Genomic DNA, 20,481 nt, shown 5'->3' on the forward strand with positions numbered 1-20,481 from the left:
GAGCCAGCACGGCTTTATGACCAATAAATCTTGTCAGACTAACCTGATTTCCTTCTACAACAAAATCACTGAATGGTTGGACCAAGGGAATGCCGTGGACATAGTATATCTTGACTTCAGTAAGGCATTTGATAAAGTATAACATAACCTTCTTATTGAAAAAATGATTAAGTATGGCTTTGACAAAAAATCAGTTAGGTGGATTCACAACTGGCTTAATGATCGGGCACAACGAGTAATACTAAATGGCTACACATCGAACTGGAAGAAAGTCAAAAGCGGGGTGCCGCAGGGCTCTGTTCTGGGCCCAGTACTTTTTAATATCTTTATAAATGATCTGGACGATGGAATTATTGGGGAACTCATAAAATTTGCAGATGATACGAAGATAGGAGGAATAGCCAACACTAGAGAGGAGAGAGAGTGTATTCAAAAGGACTTAGACACACTGGAACAATTGGCTGAGGCGAACAAAATGGTATTTAACAGGGACAAATGCAAAGTTCTACATCTGGGTAACAGAAATGTAAAAAACATATATAGTATGGGAGGAATAAGAACTAAGTGATAGCATAGGGGAAAAGGACTTGGGCATAATAGTAGATCACAAATTCAACATGAGCCAACAGTGCGGTGCTGCTGCAAAAAAGGCTAATAAAATTCTGGGATGTATTAAGACAAGCATTGAATCTAGATCAAGAGAGGTCATTATTCCGCTGTACTCTTCCCTGGTCAGACCACACCTGGAATACTGTGTACAGTTCTGGGCGCCTCAATTCAAGAAAGACATCGATATATTGGAGCAAGTCCAGAGAAGAGCAACCAAAATGGTGGAAGGTCTGCAAACCATGTCCTATGAGGAGCGGCTAAAAGAACTGGGATTGTTTAGTTTGCAGAAGAGAAGGCTGAGGGGAGATTTAATAGCAGACTACAAATATCTTAAAGGTAGTCACAGTGCAGGGGGATCTACCCTATTCTCATTAGCACAAGGAAGTACAAGAAGCAATGGGATAAAACTAAAGGGAAAGAGATACAGATTAGACATTAGGAAAGACTTTCTGACAGTGAGGGTAGTGAGAGAGTGGAATAGGCTGCCACGGGAGGTGGTGGGCGCTCCATCAATGGAAATCTTCAAGCAGAATCTGGATAAACATATAGCTGGGATGATTTAGGAAAACCTGCACTCGCAGGGGGTTGGACCCGATGGCCCTTGAGGTCCCTTCCAACTCTACCAAAAAAAGTAAAGTAAAAGAGAAAAAGGGATTTTGGTGTACTCACCTGTAAAATCCTTTTCTCGTTGTTTCACTGGGGGACACAGTTGTTATTTGATGTACGGGGTTTTATTTCTTCACAAATTTAGGTTTGTGCTTGGTGGTTGGTTCCATGTTCTTGTTTTTGGACTCTCTCCTACTGCTGTGATACAAAACTGACTGAGTGCACAGTCAGTAGGAGGGTATAGCCTGTGTAGGCGGAGCCAACTGTTTTTTCTTTCCTAGTGTCCGCCTCCTAATGACCAGGTCTATACCCATGGTTACTGTGTCCCCCAGTGAAACAACGAGAAAAGGATTTTACAGGTGAGTACACCAAAATCCCTTTTTCTAAGCCATAAGTAGCCGAGTGAGGAACCAGTCTAGGATGTGTAATGCTGAGCAGCTGGTGTAAATGTAAGGGCTAGTTCACACGTGAGTATAAGGGGAGGTTTTTGACAGCGGAATTCGCGTCCAAAACCTCCCCTTATAATGGTGGTCTATGGAGACCGCCGGGCTTCTGTTCTCCGCTAGCGGCGAGCTGCTGCTAGCGGAGAAAAGAAAGGACATGTCCTGTCTTCAGGCGGAAGCCGCGCTGTCTCAGTCGCGCGGCTTCCGCCCCCCGCAGCTCCCTCCTATGTCGGCTCATTCATTTGAGCCAACAGCAGAGGGTTAAGCCGCGACAGCGATGGTCGCGGCGGGCGGGTTTTGACAAGAGAGAGACGCGGCTCGCCGCGTCTCTCTCTGTGTCAAAACCCGCGCGGGCAGTTCACGTGTGAACTAGCCCTAAATCTTATGATCTACCGTTATTGGGCCCCCACCTTCTCACTGGGCCCGGGGCCATCCCCCCCACCACCACTATATACGCCTCTGGCAGCAGCCAATGAGTGCAAAAGCTCAGTGGCTGCTGCTTAGTTACCTGTTTCTGAGCTGCAGCCATCATTTCGGCTCAAAAACAAGTGCCGGCCTGGATAACACAAAGCGGCGGGCCGGAACTGCCCCATGGGCCTTGTGTTTGACACCCGTGCTTTAACATGGCAAAGCAGATTTTTGTTCCTTCCAGTTCTGGTGATTTTTTTGAAGATGTGTGCATGTAGTTGAAGGCCTTAGTGATATGAATGAACATTGCACATGTTGTAGTCTTATTTTTAGGAGTTGTGCAAAGAACCTTTTGTTTGGTTTCCACTTTTAGCAATTAATATACACTTGTTTGCAGGGTTTTTTTAAAATAAAACATACCCTTTAAATCAAAGTTGCATGAAGGTGCCTGTTCGTATACAGTACAAAGTGTTATTTGCACAATGTTGCTGATGTCTACTTTTAGAAAATATAAAGGTATGCTGGGTTAATGTAATTTTCTTAAAGGGGTATTCCCATAACTCTTGTTCTGCAGCCTGCAGGGCTCCGTACTCTCTTCACTTCCTGGATTTCTCGGCAGATTGGTGGGTGGGGATTCACTTGCTCTGCTATCAACTATGTTTGCAGTCAGTAATGAGGGATTGGTTGTAAATGCATTTCCAAAGTATAAAGCTGATGTGGAAACTGATGTAGCAGAGCTAGATTTCAGCTTGCATTACATATAGAGGTACCGGACTCCCTATCTCAGCGCTTATCAGCCAAATTCAATTAAACCGGCTGATAAGTGGAAAAGTTGAAGATAGATAGCACAGTATTCCCGGAGCTCTCACCTCCCCCCTCCCCTATCTGAGGAGCTCTGTTGCTTGTCAGCCCCTCCCTCCCCCCTGAGAGCAGACAGCTACTTCACTTGGGAAATGAAATGAGCAGATAATCCCAGTGGCCATAGAAACGCAGTGTCAACAGTTAAGTGAATAAATTAAGATAGCGCCAAACAAAGCAGTTTTGATAAAGCAATGTATTTAGGAATAGTCTTAAATCCACATAAACTAGCAGTATAGATAGGATGCTTTTAATGGGGCAACCCCTTTAATGTTACAGTTTAGATTTTATTTGTCCATCTCAAATTTGTGAAAATCACAGTGTGTGTCACTTTAAACAGTTATCTTGTGTCATATGGCAAAAAGATTGCAGTGTTATCTATATTATTAAAGGGATTCTACCACTAAAACACATTTTTTTTCTAGTTAACACGTCGGAATAGCCTTTAAAAAGGCTATTCGTCTCCTACCTTTGGAAGTGCTCTCCGCCGCGCCGTTCGTTCAAAATACCGGTTTGTACCGGTATGCTAATTAGTTCTCTCGCAGCGATGGGGGCGTCCCCATCGCAGGAGCAGCGATGGGGGCGTCCCCATTGCAGCTCGAAAACCGACCGCAGCGCCGCCTCTATGGTCTTTGGTATCCTCCCCTTCCTTCTTCAGCGTCCTGTCGGACGCCTGCGCAGTACGCTCTGTTCGGCGAAGATTGCCGAACGTACTGCGCATGCGCGAAATTGCGGTCCCAGCCATAGTGCGGGCACCGCAATTTCGCGCATGCGCAGTACGTTCGGCAATCTTCGCCGAACAGAGCGTACTGCGCAGGCGTCCGACAGGACGCTGAAGAAGGAAGGGGAGGATACCAAAGACCATAGAGGCGGCGCTGCGGTCGGTTTTCGAGCTGCAATGGGGACACCCCCATCGCTGCGAGAGAACTAATTAGCATACCGGTACAAACCGGTATTTTGAACGAACGGCGCGGCGGAGAGCACTTCCAAAGGTAGGAGACGAATAGCCTTTTTAAAGGCTATTCCGACGTGTTAACTAGAAAAAAATGTGTTTTAGTGGTAGAATCCCTTTAACAATTACACGGGTGGGTAGATTTAAACCATAACTTCCAAGTGGCAAAAATTGTGAAATTAAAACTCAACTTTTATTAGAAATATTTAAAATTACATGTATATGGTGATGCAGTATCAACTCCTAAATTCGATTAACCCCAGTATGCAGTGCTTAAGATATTCTACACATCATTGGGGGTTAAGAAGTCAATTGGAAAACACCCACTCGTGGTTAATTTTACTAGGTAGGGTAAGATGAAAAAACACTCTGGTAAAAGTAATATATATCAACGTAGTTGGAGTGTTTGTGCATAGGAAAAACGGAGATCAATACTCTCACATCTGATTCTAGTTGTAAACTTAGAATCAGTGGCCTTAGAACGAGATATAGGGCAGATCCTGTATAGATGAATTAATATCCTAGCTTCATCTTCTCAGCGATTTCATGTTACATATATAACCCTATTACCCTGGCTAAATTGACCATATTGTGAGTCACCTGCTCTCCTGTCAATGATATAATCTGCCCTGGATAGCAGGTAACAAATGTGAATCTCACTGTAGTCTATTACCTAATGCACCAATTGCAACCATTAGAATTTGCTTACAATCATTCACTCAAACGTCATATATTATACAAGGCTAGGAGTCAAATAGAGATACAAAATTGCTATTCATCCCTACTCACAATCACACAATTCAGCATTTTGCATAGCACTGATAGGTTCCACTGGCTAATGCTATTCAAGCCTAGTTTTGTTCAGTCTATGCACAGCTAATTGATGTATTTATGTATTGATCTCTCACTACTCAGCATTAGCATAGCACTAATTAGCTGCACTGACTAATGATGTTCTAAGCCCAGTGCTATTCAGTCTATGCTAAGCCTATCAATATATCAGCCTCTCTACGCGTTTCCCCCGGTGAGATCCACTCCATCGGGTTCATCAGGAGTTAAACAAGGGTGAGATGTGTAAAGACCCCAAAGTCCAATGATTGCGGTCAAAACCGCATTTCTCGGCGACCTAATGATGGATGCCGATACTTATGTTGAAGCCAGTGAGCGCTCTGAAACGGCCTCTATATATATATGTTACACGCCCCTACCAGCAACCAATCCCGAGATCATGCGGCTGTAGGCGATACGGCAGGACCACGCTCCCATGCTCTGATTGGATGAATGTCCGGGATTGGAATACATGCGGCCGCCATAATAATCACATACTACGTGGCTGCATGTAAGTGTAAATATCAGGGATGTATTCAAAGAAGAAGGTAAGTTTTATTACATGTATTCCTAAAATCACAACCACGTAAACCCTTCCGTTAAAATGAACCTAATAGTTACAAATGACCTTTAAAACACTGAAAACAGTCCAAACCAAAACGATAAGCAAAAAAACCGCATTTGTGTGAATTATAATCAGTGTTTCTTCCAGGTATCCAACGGATAAGATTTCATCATAGACAAATGGTTCTTTATAGATGACTAGCTGCTACCCGCGACTTCGTCTGCAGTGATTGTAGAAGTGTGTAAATCGAGTCGCGGGTGAAATTTTACGATCGGGTTAACGCCGCGTACACGCGACCGTAAACCCGCACCGTAAATAGCACGGCGCAAACGCTCCCGTAACGCGGTGCTCGGCGTAAAAATAAGCACCAAATGAGCGCCATGTTACGCCGTGTGAATGGACCCTTACACCTGTATTTGTAGACTTGTATTTTCAGCAATACATGGGCGTTTAATGGGTGTGAAGGAGAGCAGGGGGTGCGCTGAATAATGCAATGCATTGCAATAGTAATGTATTGCAATGCATTGCCTAACAGTGTGAGTGTATGTAGGCGTAATGTTTAGTTCAGTTAGTAGAGTGGGGGATTTCGGAGGCGGGGATAGGTAATGTAGTGTGTTTCACAGTATTTTTTTATTTTTATTTTAAAGGGGTTGTCCCATCACAAGGATCCTATCTATACAGAAAGTGCCGGCATGCACCGTAGTACAAGGGGGTATGGCGGGCAAGAGCAGAGGCAGTGTGAGCGGTGGTGTGCAAAGAATTGTCGGCTATGGCGGCCGGTTGCCATAGGAACATCAGTGGCATGGACCGTAGCAAGGGGGGTGAAGTGAGGTGCAAGTGACTGTGAGGTGTGTTTGCGGAGGAGAAGTGGAAGGATAGGGCACTGAGGGAGAGGGGTAAGGTTATTATGGAGGTAATTATGTAAGGTGTTGGCACAGCGGAGTAGAGAGGGCAGAGGTCCTAGCAGTGTTAGAGTGGTACGTGAACTTACCAGTGTCGGGCTGATAGCGGCGTCGGGTACCGTTGCGGGCTGGAGGCAGGATTTCGTGTGCTGCGGCCTAAGGTGGAGGCGCAAAATGGTGGCGTGCTAATAACACGTTGTTCATGTGTGCAAAGTGCGCATGCTCCTGTGAAGCTAGTGGAGTAGTGTGGTGGGCGGTGCCGCGGATCCTCCCAGCGGTGGGGGGTCGGCAAAGATGGCTGGTCCGGAGAGTGATAGAGGTAGCCTCCTGCAGGATGGTGAAGGTGAGGATGAAAGTGGGAAAGTATAGGTTAATGTGAGTGTGTGGGGTTAGGGGCTAGGCTGTAGAGGGTAATGTGAAATTAAGGGGCTTGCTATGGTCCAAAGTGTGTGAGATTGCAGAGATGGTGATGTGAGTTTGTTTTTTGTGGGGTTCGTGTGGAAAACGTATGTGGGTTATTGTGTTGAAAAGTAGCCTATTGCGCAATCGTGTGTATTAACTATGTTTGAGGAAAATTTCAGCCAAATCGGTGGAGCGGGTTTTGCGTTATTGACCGCCAAACATCCGAACATCCAAAGTCACAAACTCACAAACATTTCACATTTATAATATTATTAATAGGATACTATCAGACTGACTAATAGGGGGACAGAAAAAAACCAAATATAAAACGTTTTTATTCATACTGGGCCATTCCTAATGTTAAAAAGCACAACTGTTTCTATATGAACCTCTGTGTAGTGGTTAGGGTACATCGGTAGTAAAAACCGTCCTCATATATAAAGCGGTCTAATTTAAAAACCTGTTAGTACATTCACAGGTAGTATATTAAACTAACGATATACCTAAACCGCACTACATGTAGATAACGGTCTATAGTTCCCGGATCAACAGATGATACAAAAAAACACATCCAACATGTTTTAATTTCACAATTTTTGCCACTTCGAAGTTATCTATATTATTCCCAGATAGATCGCTAGTTGAAAACACAGTCAGGCTTAGGATATTTATATGCAGCGGTACATCATAGAAATATCCTAATCCCAACTGTTTTCAACCAGTTATTTCTCTGGAAAATATTATAGATGGCGCTGCAACTTTAAGGTATGTTCATACAGAGGAATTTCCCTCGGCTTGCACCCCCAAATCTGGAGAAGATTCCTCCTGCACTGCATCAGCATCTTGACATATTCCATAAAGTTGAACTTTTCGTAGAGCTATAATGCAAAATCTAATGCTAGATCATTTATAACCATCAATGTAATTTATCACTAGATAATGATCTATCCTTTTTTATCTTTACATTTCTTTATATCTTTTACATTTTGTTGTCTTTTACAGTTTAATGACCCCCAGCAGTGGCCCCATATTGTTTAATGTCCCTCACTGGTAGCCCCAACACATTTTAGTCATTAAACCTTATAGTAAACAATAGAGGCAAATATAACAAATTATGTGTGGGTAAATGACCATAGCAACAAAGTGAACCAGCCACACAAAATATATGAATAAAAATTAACTTTTATTGAGTGCTCCTAACCTGTACTTTCGTCAGGTCCCCTGACGAAACCTGTCAAGTACAGGTGAAACGCGCGTCGGGTCCCTTTACTGTTGGTATGTATGTATGGAGGCTAATCTTGGATCATCTTATGTGGGCAGTCTCATAGCTATCTGTGGGTTATTACACTGATTATTTGTTTTCATTTACAACACTTTATTATTGGACACTTTCAGTTTTAGCTATGGTTGAGCCCTTTGTACTATGATATTAGTGTTTCCATCCAGTGTACATTCCATGGCTGACAAGTTGGTATTTGTAGCATTGTCTACCCCTATATGATTTTGTTTTCTGTTTGTTTATATATTTTGTATGTATATATGTTGCTACACCTTTTTAGGAGCACTCAATAAAAGTTAATTTTTATTCATATATTTTGTGTGGCTGGTTCACTTCATTAAACCTTATGTCAATCTTTATAAAACTTTTAACGGCCCCTACTGGTACCTAACTGCTCCTATGAATGCTCTCTTTCGCTGCTATGGGGGTAACTGGTAGGAGTGGAGATGTAAGTGCTAACTACTGTCAAGCTGACAGCAACATTTTAGGCTTAATGAGGCCTATTGAGCTGGAACGATTTAGTACCAGATTGGAGGTTCTTTTCTTTACCAATTCTGACGATCCACCTGGATTGGCAGGAAAAGACCGCAGATGATGGCCTTGGGGACAAGTGTTTGATACCCCAGCTCTAAGCTGTAAAGAAACCTTTTTAAGTATCCTACAAAGTTTTGTATCTTTAGCATCAACATATTTGTTTGTGTGATGCCTCAAGAACAACTGTGAAATATGAGATGTAGAAAGTGACAATAAATTTTTGTATCATTGATATTTTTGCATCTTAATTGTTTTTCTTTCTAGCGATTCCCACTTTCATGGGACATGTCTGTTGCCTCATGGCTACATACACTGTCTCTTCAGCAGTATGCTTCCAGCTTTCTTAGCAGTGGTTATACTTCTATGGAAACTCTTCGCAACTTGTGGGAACTTGAGATCGTAAATGTGAGTTATCCCTTTATTATTTTTATGGTGAAAGACTAATCATAATTATGTTCCATATTTTGTTAGGTTAGTTTCATATGCTTTTTTTTTTTCCTTTGGTATGCAACAGAGGTTTAATAATTAAAAAAACGATGATGGGATCAGTATATCACCCTTAATAACGGAGGAAGAAAAAAAACAATAGATAAATAAAAATAATTATTAACTGTAGGGACTAGTGAAGACTGAAAAAAGACGACCTAATACTTTTTGCAAAAAGTGCCCTGCATGCATGAACCTTTCATAATTAAGATTTATTTTTCTGCCCCATGTTGCAGAACACTGGAAATGCATCACATTTTTTCTACAGTCTTTTTCTCAGTGTTTTTTCTTCCCATATTAAATCTGTAGGGAAAACATTAGAGTTTCCGAAGATAAAATTGACATGCTGAATTTTTTAAAAAGTGTGCAATTTTGAAAACTCAGCTTTTTCACAGCTCCCCCCCCCCCCCCCTACAATGTGTGGATGGGATTAGGCAGTCTTATTCACTTTACTGGTATTGTAAAAAAAAAAAAAGCGCTTTTTTTCTGCAGCATTTATAAAGTGTGGGGCCTTAGCTTTTAATGGTTTTTCTCTTTAATAGGTGTTAAAAGTAAATTTGTTGGGCCATCGTAAAAGAATATTGGCATCGCTAGCAGAGCGGCCATATGAAGATCCTCCACAAAAGCCTCCTAGATTCTCTCAGTTAAAGGTAAGCAACATGTTTTAGTTCAGTATAAATTAGGTTATTAACCCCTTAGCGACCCTTGACGTAACTGTACGTCATGGGTCGCATGGGGATGTATGGAGCGAGCTCACACGCTAAGCTCGCTCCATACACGGCAGATGCCGGCTGTATAATACAGCCAGGACCTGCCAATAACAGCAGCGGTCGGTGCCCGAGCCGATCGCTGCTGTTAACCCTTTACACACTGCGGTCAAACGTGACCGCAGTGTGTAAACGGCGCCGGCGGCATGGGCGCCGCCATGTTTCGCCGATCGCCGCCCTCCTGAACGTCACATGAGGGCGGTGATCGGTTGCTATGACAGCCGGAAGCCTATTGAAGGCTTCCAGGCTTGTCTCTGCATGAGATCTATTAGACGATGCCAGAGGCATCGTCTAATAGAAGTGCTGCGATTTTCCTATTCACTGCAATACTGTAGTATTGCAGTGAATAGTATGAGCGATCAGACCCCCTAGGTTTCAAGGTACCTAAGGGGTCTGATCATAAAAGTAACAGAAGAAAAAAAAAAGTTTTTAAAAGTATTAAAAAAATAAAAAAAATATAAAAGTTCAAATCACCCCCCTTTCCCTAGATTAGCGATAAAAGTAATTAAAGAACATTAAACATACACATATTAGGTATCCCCGCGCTCCAAAATGCCCGAACTATTAGAATATTAAAACATTTATCCCGTACTGCGAACGGCGTAGCGGCAAAAAAAATAAAAACAGCCAAAAAGCGTTTTTTTCAACACTTTGCCTCCCATAAAAAATTGAATAAAAAGTGATCAAACCATCAGATCTTTCCCCAAATGGTATCAATAGAAACGTCATCTTGTCCCGCATAAAAAGACACCACAACCAGCTCCATACATGGAAATATGAAAAAGTTACAGGTGTTAGAACATGATGACACAAAATTTTTTTTCTATTTTGCAAAGTTTATCATTTTTTTAAAAGTATCAAAACATTTCAAATACTATATAAATTTGGTATCACCGCGTTCGTACTGACACGTAGAACACAGGTAACATGTCATTTGTACCAAACAGTGAATGCTGTAAAAATTAAACCCATAAGAAAATGGCACAAATGCATTTTTTCTCCAATTGCACCTCATTCTGAATTTTTTTCCAGCTTCCTAGTACATTGCACAGCATATTGAATGATGCCATTACAAAGTACAATTTGTCCCGCAAACAATAAGCCATCATGTGACTCTGTGAACTGAAAAATGAAAAAGTTATGGCTCTTGAAATGTGAGGAGGGAAAAACGAAAATGCGAAACCAAAAAATGGCCTGGTCCTTAAGGGGTTAAACATTACTCATATTCCATGTCTAGATTATCATAATTCAGTATAGGCTTTTTCAGTAGGCTTTTTAACTGAGTCATGCATGATGTTAAGGATGCTGCCCTCTAGAAGGCGGCATACAGAGTGCACTGTTCTCCTAATTACATCCCGGAGAATAGATTTGCATATTTTTTACCCATAATTCAGTATTTAATATATAGAAACTTCTCACATAATCTGCAACTAAACTAATTAGCTTTAAAAAATAAAACTACATTTGTGTAATCTGTTAACCATTTAACCAGTATTCCCATCTTGGAAATCGAGAATGGAAATAATCAGGTATTAATAAGGCTATAGTTATATAGTTTAAGAACTTAAAGGATATTCCCATGTACATAACCATATCTATATTTGTAGATAATTAAAAGTTAAACATTTTTGGAACTATAAGTAATTAAAAATTCTGCAACATTTTAAAGATTTTCTCTAACTATCTTAGTGGTGACATCTGTTGTCTTGATCGGTTGCCATGGATACGACGACTAATGCAGAAACTTTGTATGTCTAGGACTTGTCAGGAACCCAGCCATGAGTTTCTTATTGTACCTGGGTTATCATACAGGGACACTACATGTATCAGAAGATATCCCAGCCACTATAAGGAAATCATGGCTGATTTTATGACCTTAGAAAGTTTCTGTATTAGTGGTCGTATCCATGGCAACCGATCAAGATAACAGACTGTCACCACTAAGAAAGTTAGAGGAAATCTTTAAAACTTTGCAGAATTTTTAATTATTTTTGCAAAAATGTTTAACTTTTAATTATCTGCAAATTTAAAAATAACTATGTACATGGGAATACCCCATTAGAACATTGTCTCTTTTAGGAGCAGCAACTGTGGTGGATTTGGGCAACTCATGTGAACAGCTGTTTAGTAATAACTAATGGTCACTAACACTTCAACAAACTTTACATATATCAGTGGTACAGTGATTTCGGTTAAACTGACTTTCACTCTGAAAATTCTGTTATATCTGTTCATGATTGCACTCCAACAGCTTATACATATCTTTTGAAAATTATATTGACCTTATTGATTTGAAGGTCAACAAGCAAACTTTAAAAGTTATTCTCCATTTTATAGACAGCCAGTGCAAATAAACAACACTTGGGAGGCAGCATTTGTAAAAACAATACCTTAATCCATCTCCTACACCTTGCGCCAACAGAGATCACAGATTCCTCACCCTTAGCTTCAGTACGTGACTATAAAATGGACCTATAAGAGCATGCACTATGTAGAGTTAAGAGTGAATGACACCATTGTCCTCAGGCATTGAGGAATTTGGCAGGGTGATCTCCTCTCTTTTTAAACTATCTGGTTATAGGGCAGGACTGAATCCACTAATTTCCAAGCATCCACCAAGCACAAGGTTATACCTTTCCTGGCCAATTATAGTGATTCACAAAGAAAAACTCTTAGGTAATGATGAAAGGCCTCCTCATCTAATATACCAAATGGAATGGAGATAAAGGAATGAGTGCACCCACAACCTCAGACAGACCATCTGTTATCTCTTTCCAATAGACTAAAATAAGGCTGGGTTCACACTACCGTAGGTGTCCAACAGCTAGTGTCCGTAGCTAATGTCCACACAAGATTTTAGAAATGGACACTAGCGAACTAATGTCAGTTTACAATTTCCATTAATTTAAATGTGATATTATGTTGTGTCCGTGTGTCCTTAAGTGTCCGTTTACAACCATGGCCGATTTTTCAAATGGACAGAAAAATCCTGCATGTAAAATCTTACATGGCCATGTAAGATCTGCTTACCCAGAGAGAGGAGAGTTGATCACATCTACCCAACAAGTATTGCAGCTAGTCTCTGGTTAAAAGCATAACTTGCAGCACCACATGCAGACTCTGAGGGCAAGGGGTACAATTACTCAGGATTAACAGATTCTGGTGCAAGTTGTTCTCTGATTTGGCCAGAAAGTATAGACTCTGAGGATATTATTCCTGGAAAGACCTTGCCTGTGGAAGGGGTGTCCAGATGTAATATTAGAGTACCTGTTGCAAAGGTTCATCTGGACTGGGGTTTCGGTAGTGGTATCAGAGAAATTGGAGTGTAAAATGAATTTACCTTTTGATGTGTATCAGTGTGATCAAACATGATCATGGCATCTAGGGGGTTCATCACCTTAATACTCCCCACAGCAAGATTGGGGCATGCTGATATGCATTTTTGGCAGCCCAGGGTTTAAAGTGACCTCGGACAGCCAAAACCCATATACTTAGTTGATCCTTCCTGGTGATGAGTAAATGACTTCCTGTATACGTGCAGTATATACTGCTGAACCAGCGATCAAAAGATCAATGGTTCAATTTCCCTAGTGGGACATAAAAAACATGTCATAAAGAGTAGAACCAAAAAAAAAAAAAAAAGCAAAAAAAAAAAAATCCCTAAAGCCCAAAAAAATGCTTGAAACATATATAAAATTAATTATATAAAATTATTAAAGACGGTACATAATGTAATGTTGAGAAAACAAAAACCGAAAAATAAAACACTGGAAGTAATGATTTTGTGCCATCTTGCCTATCAAATTATGATATAAAAAGTTTTTAAAACGACATATATACTCCAAAACCATACCAATAAAAAGAACAGGTCATCCCACAAAAAAATTAAGCCTTTAACCAAGTTAACAAAAAGTAAAAATGTTATGCCTCATTGAGATTAGTAATGCAAAAAAACAATTGATCTGTCCTCTAATGGATTTTTGTTGTTCAAAATTATTAAGGGCTCATTCACATCTGTGTCCCGGTCTCCCTTTTGCAGGTTTCCGTTTCCTGCCTGAAACTGGACAGGAGACGGAAACCTGCAGTCATTTTCCAAACCCATTCATTTGAATGGATTTGGAAATTGTCTGGCTGTGAGCGCCTGTGAGAATTTTGTGCTCTCCGTGGCAAAACCGTGTTTTTTTTTTAACTGGACACAAGGTCGGACATGAAGGACTTTGTGTCTGGTTAAAAAAAAAACTTTCGCTGCAGAGAGCATAAAACGCTCACAGGCGCTCAACCCGGATACGGTCTGACAGGTTTCCTTCTTCTGTCAGCAGAAGACAGAAACCTGAAAACGAGGGGCCACACGGTGGCACAGTGGTTAGCACTGCAGCCTTGCAGCGCTGGAGTCCTGGTGTTCAAATCCCGCCAAGGGCAGAAAACCATCTGCAAGGAGTTTGTATGTTCTCCCCGTGTTTGCATGGATTCCCATCCCATATTCCAAAAAAGACATACTGATAGGGAAAAATGTACATTGTGAGCTCTATGTGGGGCTCACAATCTACATATAAAAAAAAAAGAAAAAAAAAGAAGAAACCTGAAAACGGAGATCGGGCGCTGGTGTGAACCCACCATAACACGTAAAAAACCCAAAAAAAACACTAAGAATTAGCTTTCTCTGCAATGCCAGAATTGATGATTTTATTTATTTATTTATTTATTTAAATCCAAGAAGGAATTAATAAAATGTAGACAAGTTATAGGCATCCCACAATGTAATTAAAAAATGCATCTCATCATGCAAAAAAACAAAATCTCCCCCCCCCCCCCCAATTATAGGAGCTACTGGAAACATAATTGGGAATTTGGCGTTCCCAATCTACTATGCACAGCTTACATATTCACTTTTCACCATGTGCTGTGTGGGAAAATTAATGCTCAATACACCCCTTGATAAACTGCACCCTTGATGGGTGCAGTTTTGAAAATGGGGTCACTCACTAGGAAATTCCACTTTACTAGTATCAAACATCTTAATCTGAGCTTCAAAACCACATAGCGCTCCTTCACATCTGCGCCCTGCAGTTGCACAAACAGTAGGTTATGCCCACATTTATGACACTCTTGAGCCTAATCTCTCTATAGTCTGTCCGTTCTCTAATGCGAACCAAACGACTGGACCGATCTTCACCAAATTTGGTACAGAGATACTTCAGGTATCCGGGAAGGTTTAAGACGAGACTCCAACTCGCTCGGACGTACCGTTGCTGAGATACAGCATTCCAAACACAATGCTCCCCCCCCCCCCTTAGCCAATACAAACCTGCAAGTCTTTCACTCATATTCCAACTGCAATACACACGGTCACTCCACATACACAACCCAACACTGATATCGAAACTGAGATACACGCATCAGAGGATTAGATACACAGTTCAGCACACAGTATCACACGCCAGAGGATTAGATACACGCGTCTGCACATAGTCCCACAAACCAGAGGATTAAATACGCGCTTCTGCACACAGTTCCACATGCCGAAGGATTAGATACACGCGTCTGCACAAAGTACCACACGCCAGGGATTGGATACATGTGTCTGCACACAGTACTACATGCCAAAGGATTGGATACACACATCTGCACACAGTTCCACACACCAGAGCATGATATGCACATCTGCACACAGTACCACATGCCGTAGGATTAGATACGTGCATCTACACACAGTTCCACATGCCGTAGGATTAGCTATGTGCCTCTTCACACAATACCACACAGGGGAGGATTAGATATGCGCGTCTGCACACAGTACCACACACCAGAGGATTAGATACATGCATCTGCACACAGTACCACATGCCATAGGATTAGATACGCGCATCTACACACAGTTCTACATACCATAGGATTAGATATGCACCTCTTCACACAATACCACACAGGGGAGGATTAGATACGTGTGTCTGCATACAGTACCACACTTTAGAGGAATAGATACATGCCTCTGCACACAGTACCACGTGCCAGAGGATTAGATACGCGCGTCTGCACACAGTACCACATGGCGTAGGATTAGATAGGCGCATCTGCACACAGTAATACATGCTGTAGAATTAGATACGCGCGTCTACATACAGTTCCACACCCTGCAGGATTAGATACGTGCCTCTTCGCACAATACCACACAGAGGAGGATTAGATACGTGTGTGCACACAGCACCACAAGCCAGAGAATTAGATACGTGTCTAAACACACAGTACCACACGCGGAGGATTAGATACACGCGTCTGCACACAGTACCACATGCCACAGGATTAGATACGTGCCTCTTCACACAATACCACACAGAGGAAGATTTGATACGTGCCTCTTCGCACAATACCACACAGGGGAGGATTAGATACGTGTGTCTGCACACAGCACCACAAGCCAGAGAATTACCGCACCTAGGTTTTAGAGGAGGAAAATAGGGAAAAAAAATTTTGAAGCAAAAAATGGTAAAATTTAATATATGGGAGTTGTAGCTTTGCAACAGCTGCAAGGCCACATTGACAGGTGACCCTGCAGCTGTACGGGGACGCATAGTGTGTTTTTTTTTTTGTTTTTTTTTGTGGGGCCAGATGTACTTTTTAGTTCACCATTTTGGGGAATATCTATTACTTAGATCACCTTGTATTGAAAAAATAAACCCGGCGGTTTATCATATATGATTTTCTACTGCTATATGTGGCTGTTTACGTGAAAAGGGTTATTATTTAGCAGCGCACTGATGCATAAAACTTAACATTTATTCATTATTATTATTATAAAAAGTGCTCACAAACAATAACTTTGAAAATTCCCCTATTGGAGATAATACATAGAAAAATGCTCATATGTGCTAATGAGCCCACAAAAATAGAGATTTTTTGGCAATGTCACTTTAAATAATAACCATAAAGCATACTGACCACCAACTGTTCGTCAGTCTGCCTAGTAAGGGTGAATTCACACTGAGTAAACGCTAGCTTATTCTGAACGTAAAACACGTTCAGAATAAGCGGCGTCTAAAGCAGCTCCATTCATTTCTATGGGAGCGGGGATACGAGCGCTCCCCATAGAAATGAATGGGCTGCTTCTTTCACTCCGTGCAGTCCCATTGAAGTGAATGGGGAGTGCCGGCGTATACGGCAAGCTCTGCTCATGCCGGAGCGTACACGCCGGCACTCCCCATTCACTTCAATGGGACTGCACGGAGTGAAAGAAGCAGCCCATTCATTTCTATGGGGAGCGCTCGTATGCCGGCTCCCATAGAGATGAATGGAGCTGCTTTAGACGCCGCTTATTCTGAACGTGTTTTACGTTCAGAATAAGCTAGCGTTTACTCAGTGTGAATTCACCCTAAGATGACAAAATGAACGGTCTTACCAGATGTCAGGAGTGGGAGTCTCATTCAGGACCAGGCCCATCACAGGAGGACGTTCAATCCCTGTTGTTTACCTGCCGATGCGTGCTAGCCCCCATTGACTCCCGCCCTGACAAGGGCAGTCCCAAACTAGCCCTCAAGCAAGACCCTAGTTGTCTAGGGTCTTGCTTGAGGACTAGTTTGGGACTGCCCTTGTCAGGGCGGGAGTCAATGGGGGCTAGCACGCATCGGCAGGTAAACAACAGGGATTGAACGTCCTCCTGTGATGGGCCTGGTCCTGAATGAGACTCCCACTCCTGACATCTGGTAAGACCGTTCATTTTGTCATCTTACTAGGCAGACTATGACGAACAGTTGGTGGTCAGTATGCTTTATGGTTATCATTTAAAGTGACATTGCCAAAAAATCTCTATTTTTGTGGGCTCATTAGCACATATGAGCATTTTTCTATGTATTATCTCCAATAGGGGAATTTTTAAAGTTATTGTTTGTGAGCACTTTTTATAATAATAATGAATAAATGTTAAGTTTTATGCATCAGTGCGCTGCTAAATAATTGATTTACCTGTTGCAAATCACGACCCAAGACATTGTTGGGGAGACGTGAGGGCTCGATATTTTTGCTGGTTTATTTACGTGAAAAGGGCCCAGATCGTCGATACTAATTATAGAGAAAATAGTCCAAAACATATTTGGGTAAAAAAAAATCACAATTTTGTTTTATGCAAAAATTTTATTTAAAAATATGTCAATTGTGCTTTCAATAAAAATTTTTTTGCTGTTTCGGACAATGTTACACCATAACCGTTACAATGATACCAAGAACTCCATATCGACAATGTGGGCCCTTTTCACATAAACAGCCACATATATATTCTAGGGAAAGGAGGTGATTTAGAACTTTTATTTCATATTTTTATTATATATTTTTAAAGTTTGGTTTTTTTTTGTTTTTTTTTTGTTTGTTTTTTTTACTATTTTATTCCCCCCCGGGGGCTTGAACCTGCGGTCACTTGATTGCAAGTCCCATAGACGGCAATACAACTGTATTGCCGTCTATGGGACATTCTGTATATTAGTATTACGGCTGGTCATAGACCCAGCCGCAATACTAATATAGCAGTGACAGGCCTGGGAGCCTCATTAGCCTCCCGGCTGTCACCCGAACAGGTCGGCTCCTGCGATATCGCCGCGCAGGAGCCGGCCTGCAACTTCACAGGTGTGGGGACCGGCCCCGGGGGAGAAGGGGCCGCCAATACAGACTGCAGACCCGGCATCCGCTGTACTAGAGAGGCGGATGCCGGCAAGGGATAGACGCCCTCACAGGTGCCGGGGCCTGAGACATCGCTGCGCTCCTCTGCCCTGCATGAAGCCAGCGGCGGGGGGACGGAGGAGCGGAATAGCATCGCCGCTGCCGCTGCTGGCTTCATGCAGGGCAGAGGAGCGTAGCGATGTCTCAGGCCCCGACACCTGCATCTATCCCTTGCCGGCATCTGTCTCTCTAGTACAGCGGATTCAGGTGCCACATTCGGCGCCACATTCGGCCTATAAGACGCACCCTTCTTTTCCCCCCAAATTTGGTGGAAAAAAAGTGCGTCTTATAGTCTGAAAAATACGGTAGATACGCGTCTAAGCACACAGTACCACACGGGGAGGATTAGATATGCGCGTCTGCACGCAGTACCACACACCAGAGGATTAGATACACGCATCTGCACATAGTATCACATGCCGTAGGATTAGATACGCGTGTCTACACACAGTTCCACACGCCGTAGGATTAGATACGTGCCTCTTCACAGAATACCACACAGGGGAAGATTAGATACGTGTGTGCACACAGTACCACACTTTGGAGGATTAGATACATGCCTCTGCACACAGTACCACAAGCCAGAGAATTAGATACGCGTCTCAGCACACAGAACCACACAACAGAGGATTAGATACGCGCGTCTGCACACAGTACCACATGCCGTAGGATTAGATATGTGTGTCTACACACAGTTCCACACGCCGTAGGATTAGGTACGCGCCTCATCAGACAATACCACATAGGGGAGGATTAGATACGTGCATCTGCACACAGTTCCACACACCAGAGGATTAGATAAGCACGTCTGCACATAGTACCACATACCGTAGGATTAGATACGTGCGTCTGCTTACAGTTCCACATGCCAGGCGATTAGATACGCACCTCTTCACACAGTTGTACACACCATAGGATTAGATACACGCGTCTGCATACAGTACCACATGCTGTAGGATTAGATACGCGCGTCTACACACAGTTCCACATGCCGTAGGATTAGATACGCGCCTCTTCACACAATACCACACAGGGGAGGATTAGATACGTGCGTCTGAACACAGTACCACACTTTGGAGGATTAGATACATGCCTCTACACACAGTACCACATGCCAGATAATTAGATACACGTCTCAGCACACAGTACCACACGGGGGAGGATTAGATACGCGCATCTGCACGCAGTACCACACGCCAGAGGATTAGATACGCGCGTCTGCACATAGTACCACATGCCGTAAGATTAGATATACACGTCTGCACACAGTTTCACTTACCGGAGGATTAGATACGTGCCTCTTCACACAATGCCACACGAGGGAGGATTAGATACACACATCTGCACACAGTACCACACGCCGGAGGATTATATATGTGCATCTGCACACAGTACCACACCAACAAGGATTAGATACCTGCGACTTGCGTCGAACCATAGTACTACACGGGGAAGGATTAGATACAGCTTTACTCCAGGTATCCATAACAACTGATCACAGATTTTTCACTGATATCCAAATGAGATACACATAGTCACATGACACTTATGGAAATACACACAAACCACATACAAAATACACCAGTGCAAAATTGGACATTTCTTATGGGGCCACTACAGAAACATAAAATGTAATATACCCGTGCGAAGCCGGTCCTCCCTCTAGTCTTTCTATATTATAAAAATGAATTCCCCATATGTCAAACAGCAGTGCAACAACTATTCCTGCCCCTGCGAGCAATTAGGACAGTTGGAACTTTTATTCAATCAAAAGAGGAACCTCCCCTATAAGAGGTCAACTAACCCCCTCCCTCCCACGTTTTTTCTTCTGTTCTGCTGCTGGGCAGGACAGGTGGTGGGGAGAGGATGGGGGGGGGGGGTCAGTCTCTCTCTGTCTCTCTCTCTCTCTCTCGCTCTCTCCGAAAAAGTGTCTATACAAAGTTAGATACGTATAATCGACTCTTCTAAGTCGGCCCAATCACAAGATACATATTTCAACCAAAAACACAAATATGTAAACGGGAAAAAGGGATACAAAATCCCAATGGGTTGAAATACTCAACATACACAACAATAAGAGAATAATAATAATGTATTTTATTTGTGAAAAAAGTCTCAATTCTAAAAGACATGTAATGA

General features: G+C 42.3%; 1 protein-coding gene across 4 annotated transcripts in view; it reads left to right on the plus strand.

The window, feature by feature from the left end:
- The window catches only part of ANKS1A (ankyrin repeat and sterile alpha motif domain containing 1A), a 232,048-nt gene that overhangs the window by 180,484 nt on the left and 31,083 nt on the right, over positions 1-20,481 (plus strand). For all 4 annotated transcript variants that reach the window (XM_075264255.1, XM_075264256.1, XM_075264258.1 and 1 more), the window contains 2 exons: positions 8,651-8,791; positions 9,415-9,522. In XM_075264255.1, coding sequence (XP_075120356.1) covers positions 8,651-8,791; positions 9,415-9,522 — 249 coding nt within the window. The remainder of the gene's footprint in view (positions 1-8,650; positions 8,792-9,414; positions 9,523-20,481) is intronic.

Source organism: Leptodactylus fuscus, chromosome 2 (genome assembly GCF_031893055.1).
Source record: "Leptodactylus fuscus isolate aLepFus1 chromosome 2, aLepFus1.hap2, whole genome shotgun sequence".
Classification (NCBI taxonomy): Eukaryota; Metazoa; Chordata; class Amphibia; order Anura; family Leptodactylidae; genus Leptodactylus; species Leptodactylus fuscus.